Source organism: Hemibagrus wyckioides, linkage group LG26 (genome assembly GCF_019097595.1).
Source record: "Hemibagrus wyckioides isolate EC202008001 linkage group LG26, SWU_Hwy_1.0, whole genome shotgun sequence".
Classification (NCBI taxonomy): Eukaryota; Metazoa; Chordata; class Actinopteri; order Siluriformes; family Bagridae; genus Hemibagrus; species Hemibagrus wyckioides.
This window is the reverse complement of record NC_080735.1, coordinates 12,833,114-12,849,222: the sequence shown is the minus strand read 5'-3', so window position 1 is coordinate 12,849,222 and position 16,109 is coordinate 12,833,114. Positions and strand designations below refer to the sequence as shown.

The 16,109-nt window shown below is 41.1% G+C and overlaps 2 protein-coding genes across 2 annotated transcripts in view; both read left to right on the top strand.

The window, feature by feature from the left end:
• The window catches only part of tubgcp3 (tubulin gamma complex component 3), a 30,620-nt gene extending 21,778 nt beyond the window's left edge, over positions 1 to 8,842 (top strand). Inside the window, exons 15-22 of the mRNA XM_058380867.1 lie at positions 457 to 592; positions 2,086 to 2,154; positions 2,385 to 2,520; positions 2,753 to 2,841; positions 3,302 to 3,433; positions 3,647 to 3,787; positions 6,130 to 6,246; positions 7,292 to 8,842. Coding sequence (XP_058236850.1) covers positions 457 to 592; positions 2,086 to 2,154; positions 2,385 to 2,520; positions 2,753 to 2,841; positions 3,302 to 3,433; positions 3,647 to 3,787; positions 6,130 to 6,246; positions 7,292 to 7,453 — 982 coding nt within the window. The 3' untranslated portion in view covers positions 7,454 to 8,842. The remainder of the gene's footprint in view (positions 1 to 456; positions 593 to 2,085; positions 2,155 to 2,384; positions 2,521 to 2,752; positions 2,842 to 3,301; positions 3,434 to 3,646; positions 3,788 to 6,129; positions 6,247 to 7,291) is intronic.
• Positions 8,843 to 11,062: 2,220 nt separating this feature from the next.
• The window catches only part of mcf2la (mcf.2 cell line derived transforming sequence-like a), a 98,829-nt gene continuing 93,782 nt past the window's right edge, over positions 11,063 to 16,109 (top strand). The window contains exon 1 of the mRNA XM_058380485.1: positions 11,063 to 11,206. Within this exon, the coding sequence (XP_058236468.1) occupies positions 11,128 to 11,206 (79 nt within the window). The 5' untranslated portion in view covers positions 11,063 to 11,127. The remainder of the gene's footprint in view (positions 11,207 to 16,109) is intronic.

Genomic DNA, 16,109 nt, shown 5'->3' with positions numbered 1-16,109 from the left:
GTCAGTGCTGTGTTGCTGGGTGTCAGTGCTGTGTGTCAGTGCTATGTGTCAGTTTGTCAGTGCTGTGTGTCAGTGTTCTGTTGCTGTGTGTCAGTGCTGTGTGCTTTAGGATTTGTCATTTTGCCCTCAGCACTTCACTTTAGATAACATCTAGCTCTGGCACTGAGCTCTACTACTTCCTCTGCTTTTACTCCAACCCCCCCCCCCAAAAAAAAAGAATCCAGACTTCCAAAGACTTTCTATAGCATTCTCACTTGTGTTGTGTGTGTTTGTGTGTGTCGTGTGTGTCTGTTTTGTGTGTTTGTGTGTGTCGTGTGTGTTTGTGTGTGTCTGTCTTGTGTTTGTCTTGTGTGTGTTTGTCTTGTGTGTGTCTTGTGTTTGTCTTGTGTGTGTCTTGTGTGTGTCTTGTGTGTGTTTGTGTGTGTCGTGTGTGTTTGTGTGTGTGTTGCGTGTCAGGCCGGAGCTGGCCCGTGCAGCCACCACGCTCTACCAGCACAACCTGACTGGGATACTGGAGACAGCAGTACGAGCCACTAACGCCCAGTTCGACAGTCCTGACATCCTGAAGAGACTGGATGTCCGACTTCTGGAGGTATGATTACTACATTTACTGTCTCACTGTACCAAGCATCCTATCCTTTCCTTTCCTTTCCTTTATTCTTTCTTTCCCGGCTTCCTTTCCTTTCCTTTCCTTTCCTTTATTCTTTCTTTCCCGGCTTCCTTTCCTTTCCTTTCCTTTATTCTTTCTTTCCCGGCTTCCTTTCCTTTCCTTTCCTTTATTCTTTCTTTCCCGGCTTCCTTTCCTTTCCTTTATTCTTTCTTTCCCGGCTTCCTTTCCTTTCCTTTCCTTTATTCTTTCTTTCCCGGATTCCTTTCCTTTCCTTTATTCTTTCTTTCCCGGCTTCCTTTCCTTTCCTTTCCTTTATTCTTTCTTTCCCGGCTTCCTTTCCTTTCCTTTCCTTTCCTTTCCTTTCCTTTCCTCTTTCTTTCCCGGATTCCTTTCCTTTCCTTTCCTTTATTCTTTCTTTCCCGGCTTCCTTTCCTTTCCTTTCCTTTATTCTTTCTTTCCCGGCTTCCTTTCCTTTCCTTTCCTTTCCTTTCCTTTCCTTTCCTTTCCTTTCCTTTCCTTTCCTTTCCTTTCCTTTCCTTTCCTTTCCTTTCCTTTCCTTTCCTTTCCTTTCCTTTCCTTTATTCTTTCTTTCCCGGCTTCCTTTCCTTTCCTTTCCTTCCTTTCCTTTATTCTTTCTTTCCCGGCTTCCTTTCCTTCCTTTCCTTCATTCTTTCTTTCCCGGCTTCCTTTCCTTCCTTTCCTTCATTCTTTCTTTCCCGGCTTCCTTTCCTTCCTTTCCTTCATTCTTTCTTTCCCGGCTTCCTTTCCTTCCTTTCCTTCATTCTTTCTTTCCCGGCTTCCTTTCCTTCCTTTCCTTCATTCTTCCTTTCCGGCTTCCTTTCCTTTCCTTTCCTTTCCGGCTTCCTTTCCTTTCCTTTCCTTTCCTTTCCTTTCCTTTCCTTTCCTTTCCTTTCCTTTCCTTTCCTTTATTCTTTCTTTCCCGGCTTCCTTTCCTTTCCTTCATTCTTTCTTTCCCGGCTTCCTTTCCTTCCTTTCCTTCATTCTTTCTTTCCCGGCTTCCTTTCCTTTCCTTTCTTTCCCGGCTTCCTTTTCTTTCCTTTCCTTCATTCTTTCTTTCCCGGCTTCCTTTCCTTTCCTTTCCTTTCCTTTCCTTTCCTTTCCTTTCCTTTCCTTTCCTTTATTCTTTCTTTCCCGGCTTCCTTTCCTTTCCTTTCCTTTCCTTTATTCTTTCTTTCCCGGCTTCCTTTCCTTCCTTTCCTTCATTCTTTCTTTCCCGGCTTCCTTTCCTTTCCTTTCCTTCTGTCTTGTCTTTGTCTTCCTCTTCTTTCTTCATGTCTTTGTCTTCCTCTTCTTTCTTCATGTCTTTGTCTTCCTCTTCTTTCTTCATGTCTTTGTCTTCCTCTTCTTTCTTCATGTCTTTGTCTTCCTCTTCTTTCTTCATGTCTTCCAGGTGTAGGAGAAAATGGATGTGTGTTTCAGGATGAATGTCTCTATGTATTTATTTCCTCTTTCAGGTGTCTCCGGGTGATACAGGTTGGGACGTGTTCAGCCTGGACTATCACGTTGATGGACCTATCGCCACGGTAACAAGCTCCATTTTCTCTGCCTGCTTTAAAAGATGTACTGAGCTTTACTTCAGGAATGTTCTTGTTGTCATCATCCTCATCATGAGTGTGGTGGAGAACAAACAGTCTGCTGTTCAGCAGGAACAGCTCATTATTCACTTGTTTATTTTTCTGATGCTGACGGAAACTGACGGCTATATCGGGCCGCGTGCGTGCCGCTGTGTATTTACGTGCGCTGTGTGTGCCAGGTGTTCACTCGCGAGTGCATGAGCCACTACTTGCGGGTGTTCAACTTCCTGTGGAGAGCCAAGCGGATGGAGTATATCCTGACTGACATCTGGAAGAGCCAGATGTGCAACGCCAAGGTGCTGAAGAGCATGCCGGGTGAGCGGGTGATACACACCAGGGCCGTCTGAACAGATCACACCATTTAAGTTCCCATAATATTGATATTTTTTAAATAAATCTTTTTTAAAGGTTCTGGCTTTATTTGAGTAACACAGACAAATCCGCTCAGCAAAACTACTATAACCTGTGTGTGTGTCTGTGTGTGTCTGTGTGTGTGTGTCTGTGTGTGTGTGTCTGTGTGTGTGTGTCTGTGTGTGTGTTCTCACAGAGCTGTCTGGAGTTCTGCATCAGTGTCACATCTTGGCCTCAGAGATGGTGCATTTCATCCACCAAATGCAGTATTACATCACATTCGAGGCCAGTCTCTCTCTCTCTCTCTCTCTCTCTCTCTCTCTCTCTCTCTCTCTCTCTCTCTGTCTCTTTTTTTCTTTCTCTCTCTCTCTTTTTTTCTTTCATTCTTTCTTTCTTTCTCTCTCTCTCACCCTCTCTCTCTCTCTCTCTCATTCTTCGTTCCTCTGCATGCTTATGTACTGTATAGTATAGTATACAGCTTGTGTGCATTATAGATGTTGATCCAGAAGAGTAGTGTTTTTTAATTGACAAAATCTGCATGTCTATCTTTGTGTCTCACATTTGCTTTGTGTGTGTGTGTATCTACATGTTTCTATATGTGGGTTTTTGTCTGTCTCTCTTTCTGTCTGTCCACACCTTTTGTCTCGCTCTGTCTTTCTGTGTGTGTATGTGTTTGTGTATGTGTGTGTTCGTGTATGCGTTTGTGTGTGTGTGTGTGTTCGTGTATGCGTTTGTGTGTGTGCAGGTGCTGGAATGTTCATGGGACGAGTTGTGGAATAAAGTGCAGCAGGCTCAGGACCTGGATCACATCATTGCAGCCCATGAGGTTTTCCTCGACACTATCATCTCCCGCTGTCTCCTAGATTCCAACAGCAGGGTAGGAGACACACACACACAAACACTCTCTCACACACACTCACACAGACAGTCTAAAAGACTTGATGAAATAAGGAATTGGAGTCTAGACACCGGCAGTATGTGACTGATATGAATGCAGAGGAAAGACTGAATAGTGCTATTTTATTCTCCATTATTCCTGTCTTATTCTCTCTCTCTCTCTCTCTCTCTCTCTCTCTCTCTCTGAGCACAGTCATTGTTGAACCAGCTCCGGGCCGTGTTTGACCAGATCATCGAGTTCCAGAACGCTCAGAACGCTCTGTACCGCTCTGCCCTGGAGGAGCTGAAGCTCCGAGTGCAGTATGAGGACAGCAAGAGACGCAGAGTGGAAGAGGTACAGAGAGAGAGAGAGAGAGAGGGAGCTATATATAAACTCTGTAATCTGCAATCAAATCTGCAATCTGCTTTCCACAGTCCCATCAGATTCTGATAAAACCCGCATTACATTATTTCCCACACGGATAGAGCTCGATTCGTAAATTCTTCACGGCTCCAGATGTTGACGCGTGTCCTTTCGGGAACAGGACATCGGGGTGAAAGAGTGCTAGCATGCTTGACTGATTTACACCACAGCATTCGCATCTGAATGTCTTTCTCTGTTCTGTACGACTATAAAAGGTGGAATATTTTTTAACTCCTCCTCATCGCTGGATGAAAAAAATTCCAAGAGGTCCTATAGACTTTGACAAGTAATACAACAAAAATTCAACTATGGAAGATTTTTTAAGGCTGGCTCCACCCTCAGCTTTAACGAGGACGGTTATATTAGAGCACGAGATGCTGAGAGGTTTCAGTTTTGTACCGTTAGAGCTGAGCAGATGATGATGATGATGATGATGATGATGATGATGATGATGATGATGATGAAGGTCATCACCTTCTTGATTGGTATCAGTGTACATTAAATGAATAGAAATGGCTAATAATATGAAATAAAATGAAGCATTATGGTTTGGACATGTTCAGAGGAGGGAGAGTGAGTATATTGGTAGGAGAATGTTGGACATGGAGCTTCCGGGCAGGAGGCAAAGAGGAAGGCCAAAGAGGAGGTATATGGATGTAATAAATGAGGGTATGAAGCATTAAATCAGATTAAACCCCGATTTCTAAATGCGAACAAACCGCTGCAGTACGATGTCATAAATCCGAGTTTTTCTCTGACGCAGGTCACCTCCTGTTGAATCGTTACGTGACAAGCAATGAGCCATCCCTATGAAATATTGCTTACTGCACCTTTAAACTTAAACCTTTAAACTCAATGACCCTTCAGAAATTAAGGTCAGGATGTGACTCTGAGTCGGAGTTACGCCGAATGATCTCATCCATAGGAAATCGATATGGTTTTTCTAAAACAGTAACCAACACACACACACACACCAAGGCCATCGCTCGGAGCTCTGTGTACCTCTCTCCCCGGAGAAGATCGAGTGCTCGGCTCAGATCGACGCTTTCGTTCGGCTCTGTCTGGAAAGTCAGCGGATTTAAAAAAAAAAAAAAAAAAGCCCGGGTGTTTTTACAAGCTCGGGTGTCAGTTTTCTGTAGCCATCGATTTTTAACGCTTCAGTAAAGAGCGCTATAAAAACAAACAAGCGAAGAGTTTGCTTCTTTTTTATTTTTTGTGTGTGTGGTTGAGAGAGCGTAACAGTAAAAGGTTTTCAGGTAAGTGTGTTGGCGAGGTCGTACGGGTAATGAGTAGTTCCCAGCTGAAAGGCCAAAGTGAAGGCTAATTTATGAGGCAGTCGATGGGGGAAGAAAAGCATGACGCGGACGAGGGACATTGCGGACCCACTTCAAAGTGCTGTGTAAGGTTGTCTCCGTTTTTTTTAATTTCTCGCCAAGGTCGTTCCCGAGCCCCTTTCGAGTCTTACTGACTCAGGAACCTGTAGCAGATTGCAGTTTAACTTCACTATAGCAGGCTTTCTTGTTTTAAAATGATCCCGTGTAATCTAGAGCATTAACTATAATATAACTCTGTTTAATATAGTCTGCGGCTATAATGTTGGCTGGAGTGAATTTCTCATTAATCGCCTGGAAAAAGGTGTCAGATTTACCATCAGAGTTTGCACCCTTTGTTTTATTCCAAATGACTTGTATCCTGCTCACACAACCTGGCTTCTCGGCTTATTATACACTCTTTTAGCCTGACTCTAACTAGGTTTAAAATGAATGAAAAATCTTTTAGCCTAATTAACGCAGTGGGAGCTCAAGTGGTTAAGGCTCTGGGTCGTTGACCAAAAGATCAGGGTTCAAGGGTGCACTTCCAAGCTGCCACTGTTGGGCCCTTGAGCAAGGAGCCCAACCCCACCCTTGCTCCAGGGGTTTTGCATCATGGCTGACCCTGTGCTCTGACCCCAACCCCTAAGGATGGGATATGCGAAGAAAGAATTTCACTGTGCTGTAATGTATATGTGACAAATAAACACAATACATTTTTATTCTACTTATACATGACACACCAGAGCTAAGTCTCCACAATACAGTAAGTCTGGATCTTATAACAGCCAAATGATACGTCACTTCACTCAGGTGTTAGATCAAATTCAGCAAAATAGTCAAGGTGTTATGATCGTGTCTCGCAGCTCTTTAAACATTAACCTTTTATTTATGTGATACTTCTAGTTTTAGGAGAAAGATGTTTGATTTTTTTTTTTATTGATGTGTGTGTGTTCCATGCAGGGTGATTGGGGTGTGACGGCGGAGCAGGAAGCGGCAGAGAACAAACGAGTGCAGGAGTTTAAGGACACCATACCAAAAATGTGCTCTCAGCTTCGACTGCTCACACACTTCTACCAGGTAACACACACACACACACCTAATACACACTGTTTGTTTCTCTCACTGTGATAAACCTGGAATGAATTGGTAATAGTGTGTATTAAGAGAAGTGGATGTGTATGTGTAACTTTTTAATATTAAAATATAAACTTTTTTTTTTTTTTACCATTTTTTATATTTTAATATTTTTATCATAATTTTTATATAAATGTTTCATTCATTTTGGCCATTAAAGATCTATGTAGGGAAATGTAATTTTTAAAAAAAAACAGCAAAAAACATAGATTATGTAGATTATTTTATAATTTTCCAATTTTTTTTTGTCTTTCAGTCTTTCTTATTTATTAATATTAATATAAATATATTATTAATCCTATACATTTTTTATTCTAAATTTGTCCCTTTTTTTTTTTTTATTTATTTCTTGTTGCTTTTTTATTGTTTTTTTTTTTTTTTTTTACCTCACCCTTTTATCGTGCAGCTCCGAGTGATTTAATGTATGAAAGGTGCTTTATATGCAACGGACAATTAGAATTTTTAATTATTACTTACAATATAATTAGCTATAACACTATTTGTATTAATATTATTTAAAACGACGTATAATTAATCGATATTTTTATTGGTTGTAGGGTAAAGAGGACAAGAGCTCTGTGCTCAGTTGACTACATTTAAGCCACTTATTAGTACCTAAATAAATAAAAATCCATTCCATGAATAATTTGATAAACATTTATAAAAAATGATTGTATAAATGATACACTGACAACAAGGTAATTAATTAATTATATTATTATATATTAAATAAATGATTAATAAGATAATTAACATATTTTTTTCATTATTATTATTATCATTATTATTATTATTATTATTATTATTTATATTTGGAAGTTTCCAATATGATCTAAATACCAGAGCTCTGCCATTTATTTCTAGCTCCCCTAATTATCTTATTAACAGTTTCAAGTGAAACAAAGCTTAATATTAAGTCATTTTCCTTGTCGTTCTTTCTTTAATCCCTTTCTCTCCTCCCTCATTCCTCCTCCCCCTCCTCCCACAGGGCATTGTCCAGGAGTTCTTGCGGCTGCTGATGACCAGCTCGGATGAGAGCCTGCAGTTCCTCAGCTTCAGGCTCGACTTCAACGAGCACTACAAAGCCCGGGATCCTCGCCTGCGTCCCTCTCTGGGGGCCACCAGGGGGCGCCGCAGCTCCAATATTTAACCCAACCATCTTCTGCATTATAGGGTTGATGTGTTTTTATAACGGACGCTGATGTCGAGAGGTGGTCAGTGTATAGCGCTTACTACAGATGTGAATAAAATAAAAAAACGAATCAATCTTTAACTTGTGTGTCATCACCGAAATTCACCTGAAAATCTTTTAAAAAGCTTGGAGACTTTTTAGAGTCACAGATAGAGAGTCTGTTATCCGAATTTCCTGTTACTGTTTAATGTTTTATTTTCTTTTTCTTTTTAAAAGATTACGGTAAAGCTCCTTATGGTCTTGCAGCAGAAAAAATCGCACCTGAAATGAAATCAGCTTGCCTTCAGTCTTAATAGAAAGTGAGTGATCTGGGATCAGCTTGTTGTGGGATGCTATATAAAAGCCGGCAATAATTATAAAAACGCTTTGACCATGCCATTAGAATCGAGTTCTGTATCAATGCATCAGCATTTTAAAGCGATAGCTGTCGTTTTTTCTACTGTATATCTGAATCTTAACCCAGCAACCACATGATGATTTCATTAAGTGTTGATTAAAGTCCAGTGTGTGCATTACAGTGATTTTCTCACACTGCTTCATGTCCTGCCTTCCCACTGCTGGGCCCCTGAGCAAGGCCCTTAACCCTCAAATGTATAAAATCAAATAAAATGTAAGTCTCTCTGGTTTCCCATAATGGCGTAAAATGTTCAAAGAATGCAAATAAATGAAATACATTTAAAGTAGAATGAACAAAGATCTGGTAAACCTGTCCTTTAGCACATTGTACACTCTTTCTCTGACCCACAAGCTGTTCCTAGATCAGTCCAAAGCTGCTCGACTTTTATTCCTCTTTCGCTTATTTTTCATATTTCTGTAGCAGCAGAAGGTGACTTATTTTGTAATGCAGAATGAAAACACAATCTCGCCGTATATTATTCACTCCTGATTCTGAAGTATACCGATTGGACCTGGCACCACATGGTCAACTGACACGACTCCTGCTCCCCAAAATGCTAGTGAACCCGAATGATGAGGTGTTGATGACGTCATGTTTACAATAGTGTTCTAAAACAGATAGTGTTGTGATGTCATCCAGCGTTCCTTGAGTACAGAGTACCGAGACGGGCGAGTGAAGATCTCAAATTGCACTCTTTTACAGATTTCATACGGATCAGTCTGGGCTAAATCAGTCACCCTACTAAGTAATAGGCGACCAAGAGTTGTCACTGTATTACTCTCTGTAGAATTTTTAGGTTTGTATTTCCGTCTCGAGGAAAAAAGGAAGTGGTTTACGTCTGGATTTTGTCCTTGAATCTTCCTTCTCCTCATCAATGGAGTCTGTTATATACGTATGTATAGATATATTATACAATGGGGGGAAAGACATCGCCATTCTTTAATAAATAAACTTTCTAAAGAAGGGTGTCTTGTCTTTTTACTCTCATAAATTCTACACTCAGGCTGAATTCCCAAATCTGTGCACTTTTAGACATGCAGTGCACTACAAAGTGTGACTCTAACCCTAGTGTTTGGGATTGGAGAGGTCTTGTATTATTGTTCAAACTGAAACACTCACTATATACACGAGGGAAAAGCGCTTTCTGATGACGTCACAAAACTGAGCTACCTTACAACCCTCGCTTTACTGAGTCGACTCTTTTAAGTAAAACGAATTTTGCCAGCCAGAAGTAGAAATATTTCATAATATATTTAAAAAATATTTTAAATTTATTTTTCAGCTGAACACCTTAAATAATTAATTGGTGGGTGGGCGTTGACCAATACGTGATTCTGATTGGTTAATCGTTCCCAATTGAGTAGAAAATCCTAGCAGCGGCCAATAAAACGCCACTTCGTTGAGGCTCCGTGAACATCATTACAGCGCAGGATTTGCGCAAAACAATGTTATCTGAGACATATAAAATCAACTGCGCTTTGTGTGTGTCGTGTTAACTATCTAAAATAAACGTTTAGAGCTGTCAAGAGTTTAACCCTGAAATCTAGCGCCACAAACAACTACTAGCCTCGAATGCATCTCGGATAAATTATAAATTATACAATTATATATACTGTGCAAATTATAAGTGGTCATTTTTTTGGGTTTTGGCCCGTTTCTTTTAATTTATTTCAATTTATTGGCCCGTTGTTGTTACACTGATTGACCATAGAGTGGCGCCAAAGCCTAACATTTGAGTCCGCGTGCTGCATTTAGCTGAGTAAGTAGCAATAAAACAAAAGCTAAACATTTGCTTTTGTTTATGCTTTTATTTTCTATAATCGTAAACGTAATCGCAATTAATATGACTCTTAACTCTCACTAGAGTTCTGGTTATCTGGTCTAAACGCCTAATGTTGGCTAAAACCTGTATGCTAGCCTACTAAATGGTGCTACAAAATGGTACTCTGCTCTTGGTTGCTATAGTTACACTACTATACTGTTCAGTAGCCTAGGATAGACCAGTCCATCAACAAAAACCTGTATGGAAATCATACTGCCAACTCACACAAGGACAAAACGGACAAAAAGATCCTACAGAATAAGTCTATAAAGTTAAAGTGTCACCTAATGTTTACCCCTAGGGTCAGGGGTTCGAGTCCTGCCTTCACCCTTTGTGTGTGTGTGTGTGTAGTTTACTTGTTCCCCTCGTGCCTCAGGGGTTTCCTCCAGGTCCTCCGGTTTCCTCCCACCATCCATAGGCATGTGTTTTCATCTGATTGGCATCTCTAAATCGTCTGATGTGTGAATGAATATTGTGATGGGGTTCAGGATGTCCTCTGACTCGTGTCCTGAGTCCTCTGAGATAGACTCTCAGTGACCCTGGCTGTAGAATTATTGGCTCAGAAACTTGGTAGATGGATAGCGACTGTAAAGATTTCTGGAAATATCTTAGAAGGGAAATCTTTAATATGTTTCGTATACATGGGTTAGAATAATGCTGTGCTTTCTGGAAGTGATGCCTTTTTACCTAGCTATACTACACCCCAACTTGACTGGCATTCGAAATACTGTGACATTATATCATGGTGTATTATTTTGACATGCTATTCAATTCAGTTCTATTTGTCTAGCGCTTTTAACAATGGACATTGTCTCAAAGCAGCTTTACAGAACATAAGAAACATAGTACAAAAGTCCTAGATGTTAGACAAAATCATCCCGAGTGAGCAAACCTGAGGCGACTGACAAGGCAAAACGTCTTTAGATGGTATGAGGAAGAGACCTTGAGAGGAACCAGGCTCAAAAGGGAACCTCATCTTCATTTGGGTGACACCGGAGAGTGTGATTATGAATTATTATAAACACCGGAGAGTGTGATTATGAACAGTGTCCTTTCTATAGTCATGTACAGTCAGTTATAGTTGCGTGAAGGAAAGGAGGATATGCACAGCTGACTCTACAGTAGAAGGCTAATCAGAGGCGGTGTGTGTGGGTGGGTGGGTGGGTGTGTTTGAACTAGTATGTGTGCACGGTGACTTTGCAGAGGTGTGTGTTTCTGCCTCCTCATCCCAGTCCCTCTCTCTCTCTCTCTCTCTCTCTCTCTCTCTCCCCATCCTCTGTGTCCTTCACTCAGTTTCTCTCCTCTCCTCCTCTGCACATTCTCCCACCAGCAGAATCAAGCATCCTATTTCATCTCTCTCTCTCTCTCTCTCTCTCTCTCTCTCTTTTCCCTTCTCTTTTCTTCCATCCCGCCATGATCCTGTGGGTGAAGATGAGCGAAATGGCTGTGCAGGAGCTCTCGAGGAGGCTTGATGCTGTCGCACACAGCATTGGTAGGAGGAGCTGCAGTGTGTGTGTGTGTGTGTGTGTGTTTGCATGTTTGTGTATGTGTGTGTGTACTGTCAGTGGTGTGTTGGATTACATTTGAAAATTAGAAAGTTGTTCCGGGTCAGGGTTGCTTGCATTGGATGTTTTTATGCATTTGTGTGTGTGTGTGTGTGTGTGTGTGTAGTTGCTTGTACTTGCATGGTATCATATTTATGCTTAAAGTTACGTTAAGGCTTCCTCGTGTATGAAACTCTTAGACAGGAAGCACTAGTTTAAAACAGTCATTTGATCATATGTCACTTCAAACACAGCAGCTAGCTAGCTTTTGTGTATCATACATCAGCTAGCAACCAGTAATGCTACCGTGGTTGCTTTGAGACACATGAAGCCTCCAACAGTGAACGTGAACTGCTGCTCCTGCTGTGTTACATGGCAGTGTAACGTATTCAGAGGAAAGTGCACTCTGCCCTCTTCCTCATACCTGAGCTTCCACAGCTACGTCTTTCATTTTGTCATAGAGTCAGTTTGGTAATATATCTCACGGCAGTTCTACATTTCTGAGAGAGCCTAGCATGAGCAGCTGATGTGATGAGCTTTCACCCTACACACACTTGTTCTTTCGGCTGTTCCCTGTTGATTTAGCAAAGGTTTTATGCCGGATGTCCTTCCTGACGCAACCGTCCCATTTTATCCGGGCTTGGGTCCGGCACTGAGCGTTAAGGAATCGAACCTGGGCCACGGCAATGAGAGTGCAGGATCCTGCCTCTGGACAACCAGGACACACGCTAACACTAAAACTAACACTTCATTTACTGTGCACTTCTTCATGCAATTGCACATAACACTCAAGCGTTTAGCCAGCCAGTAGTTTACACTCTTAATGTGTATCATACACAGATTTCTGATTTCTTCCTTTTGACATCCATGTCATCTCTAAACGCTTCCTTCACACAGAGTGTGACGCCGTTTTACTGGTTTCCACAAACCGATGTCTTTTTCATCCACACAGCAGCTAGGTGAAGTCCAGGGGTGAACACGATACTCAGATAAGGCTGAGACTGGTATTAAGTAGAGAAACGAGTTCATGCTGTTGGCTCTGCAGCGACCAGTGTGAAATTTTGTCATGACATTTTAATAGCACTAGCTGCAGTACTGGAGTCTGTGTAAAACTGCCTCGTGAATGTGATTTCATCTCTGTATAACTCTCTTTGCATTATCAGAGGCTTCAGGGTGCTTTTACACTCATATATATATATATATATATGAGTGTAAAAGCACCCTGAAGCCTATATATATATATATATCTATCTATCATTAGTGTTGAATGATTCCTTTTCTGTCGTTGTGATGTCATACCAAGTGTCTTTATATACAAGTTTATTGTACAAAGTACACTATATTTCCAAAAGTTTTGGAACACCCCTCCAAATCATTGAATTCAGGTGTTGTTTTTCAGAGGTTGGGCTCGTCCCCTTATTTCCAGTGAAAGGAACTCTTAATGCTTCAACATACCAAGACATTTTGGACAGTTTCATGCTTTGTGGGAACAGTTTGGGGATGACCCCTTCCTGTTCCAACATGACTGTACACCAGTGCACAAAGCAAGGTCCATAAAGACATGGATGAGTGAGTTTGGTGTGGAGGAACTTCACAGAGTCCTGATAGAACACCTTTGGGATGAATTAGAGCGGAGACTGTGAGTCAGATCTTCTCGTCATCAACATCAGTGCCTGACCTCACAAATGCACTTCTAGGGGAACGGTCAAAAATTCCCATAAACAAAAAAACTCCTAAAGCCTTCCCACAAGAGTCTGGTTCCTCTCAAGCTTTCTTCATCATGATATGAGACTTACTTCAATTAGATTCTGTATTATTTGGGTAGTACTTTAACTATCTGAGTACTGGACATTGTCACAAAGTAGCTTTACTGAAATATGTCAGTTCAGATGACGGTGATGATGATGATGATGATGATGATGATATGAGGAAGAAACCTTGAGAGGAACCGGTCTCAATACGGAAGCCACTCATGTGGGTGACACAGAATAGAGCGATTAGAGAAGAATCAATTGTGTTTTGTTGTGTATTAGATATTTTGAGCACACTCAATTTCTCGTTTTTCACGTTCACACTTCCAGGTGTACAGCTACATAAAACCACACACACACACAAACAATCTCACTCTCTTATTCTCTCTTGCTGTATTTTCTCTGTTCCAGTTCCCCTACACACTTTAAGCTTCTATCTAGAAGGACGAATGCAGTAGCTCTGAATGCTAACTCACTGGAATAAGTGGGTCATCATGTCAGCATGTGTTTAAACCCCTCACTTCTATCAAAACACACTGCCTGAGGCAGCTATTTCCAAAAATACACAGCGCTAAGGTCACACTCTTCTCGTCGGAAAGATCTTCGGCTTGAAATGTGTAGCGTTACTGTTCATGTATCTGCTGGATCGTTGTATCCTCTCGCTCTCAATTGTATCCGCATTCTGTGGGTTTTCTTTTTTTTTTTTTTGGCTGCTGAAAATGCAACAATCAAGTTAGAGTTACAAAAACCTATTTGCTCAGATGGAGTTGCAGAAATGCGATTAGGTCTCTCTCCTCTTTATGCTGCAGAAAAAAACACCGGCTCCTCGCAATCCATCATCTCAGCCTACCACGTTTCCCTTCTAATTAACGTGAAAAGTGCAGCAGGAGATCTGCTGTTCGAGGTTTTATAGAAGTGTGTGTCACTGTCACGCTAGCAGGACATTGGAACATCAGTCAGATTTGCTTGATTTACTGCGTAAAGTCATGTGGAAGAGTCGGAACTTCTGGAGTTGTATTTATGTCGAAGGCTGTGGATAAATACAAGCGATGTTTTATGACTAAAGATCAGAATCATCATCATCAGTTGTCTAGAAACTCATTAGGAGCTTCGAAGGCGTCATCTGATTGGTTCGATTCCACAGGATTTCCGGGTCACGTATTTTTGACAGTACTCCTCGAAACAAAGTCATCATGGCGCTCTTCTTCCCTCATGGAAGAAGAAAGTCATCGTGTTTAGTACCGGATTTTCCAAATGACACTTCATTCCTCGCTTCATTCACGTGCTTTGTTTTCATAGGGTCACTGAACAAAACAAGCGGTGATAGGTTGCTTTACACGTCAGTCGGACGTCCTCATGGCCGATCCTCGTCCAATAAAAGCTGCTATTGAGCCTCGACCTCCTGCCATCAGTCTGAAGATCTGGCTACGTGAGACTAGTCACAGGTTTCTTTTAGCTCCGCCCCCTCATCACAGTTGAGCCTTCCTACTGAACGCAGTGATCAATAGTTATAATAATGACATGTTTGTGCGCTGTCATTTTGATTTAACAGAGAAGGAACTGGTAGTTGAGAAGATTCCCTTTTTCGGTGGCTTTTACAGCTTCAGGGAAAACTTTAACTATAGTAAACGTAGCATAATAATCAGTTTAGAGCCTCGTGACCACTGACACGCTTACAGATCTCTTGCTACATTCACATTGTGCTAGAAAACGTGAGGAAACGTGTGGATTTATTGTGTTGTCGAAATTCACAAACCCATAATTAGGTTCATCAAAATTTGTTTATGATGGTAACATTTCAGTGTCTCCAGGATTTTTTCTGACTGCTGTGGGCAAAAATGCTTGATTTTACTGCAGCTTTTTTTTTAATGAAAGTCTTTGTGCTTTAGTTGTAGTCGAATCGGTGAAACTGCAAGCACAGGATCCATCTCTTAATCTCCTGTCAGTGAAGACACGAATGTATTTCCTGCGTCCCCTTTGTACGAGGTCATCTACGATAGCTGTACTCATGTTTAATCGAAGAATGCTTTGGCTTACTATGAATGTTGTGACGATGTCACACGACACGTTTCATCCCTAATCTGTGGTCGTGTTGAAAAAAAATCACGAGCTCCTCCGAATATCACGTAGTTTACTCGATTTCCCGTTCCTTCAGGGACTTTCACAAGCATTTATACAGTGTGATGTAGGGATTTATCTCGTCACTGTAAATCTGAATCAAAAGTATAGGAACTTCCTCTTCTATTTAATTAGCTTCGGAAAATCCCACAGCTTTCTCTTCTCATCTCTTCCTCGATTTCTAGACTCGGATGTGAACAAATGCACTGCTGAAGAGGTGAAATGAATACACACGCTACAGCATCATGCTCAGGAGAACAGATGTTCAAATGATCTACAATTTCGGATGCTGTAGAAGGATAACGTATTTTGCTAACGCGTCCAGTCTCTCTGTCTGTAAGCGTCTCACTCGGCAGTCGTGAGCCATCCGGGTTCATATCAGAGGTTATTTTATTTCTGAGACTGCAACCGCAGTCATGCTCCCAACACACACACACTCACAAGACAACACAATGTGGCACATAAGGGGAAGTAGGACATGAGGATATTATTTGCATGGCTCCTCACTACACTATGCTGCAATCTTGTGCTTTTTTTTTGTTTGAACTCACTTGTATTTATAAGCTGAAAAAATATATAATAGAATAAAGCTTGTCCAAAAAACAACAGATGTCTTCACTTCCATTTAAATTCATGTAATTTCTCCCACAAATGTAGTCAGTTTGTGTAGCCAAGACATCACGGCATCTTCACTGTCCAAAGATTTGCTTCATTATTATTGTAGCTGAAGCTAACTTAAATCTGACCACACACCTGTGGTCCAGAATCTGAAGGCAGAAGTGTATAGATGCACTCAGTATCCTTTTTCTTTTCCTCTAGGATGAACTATACACCTGCTCATCCGATAATACGACAGCGGCTGGATAAATCCAGTCATGTAGATACTTTCAGAAACATCAGAATGAGGAAATAACGTGATCTCGGTGATATTATGACGTTGGTTTTCAGAAACTGCTGATCATCTGGGCTTTTTCTTGCATGA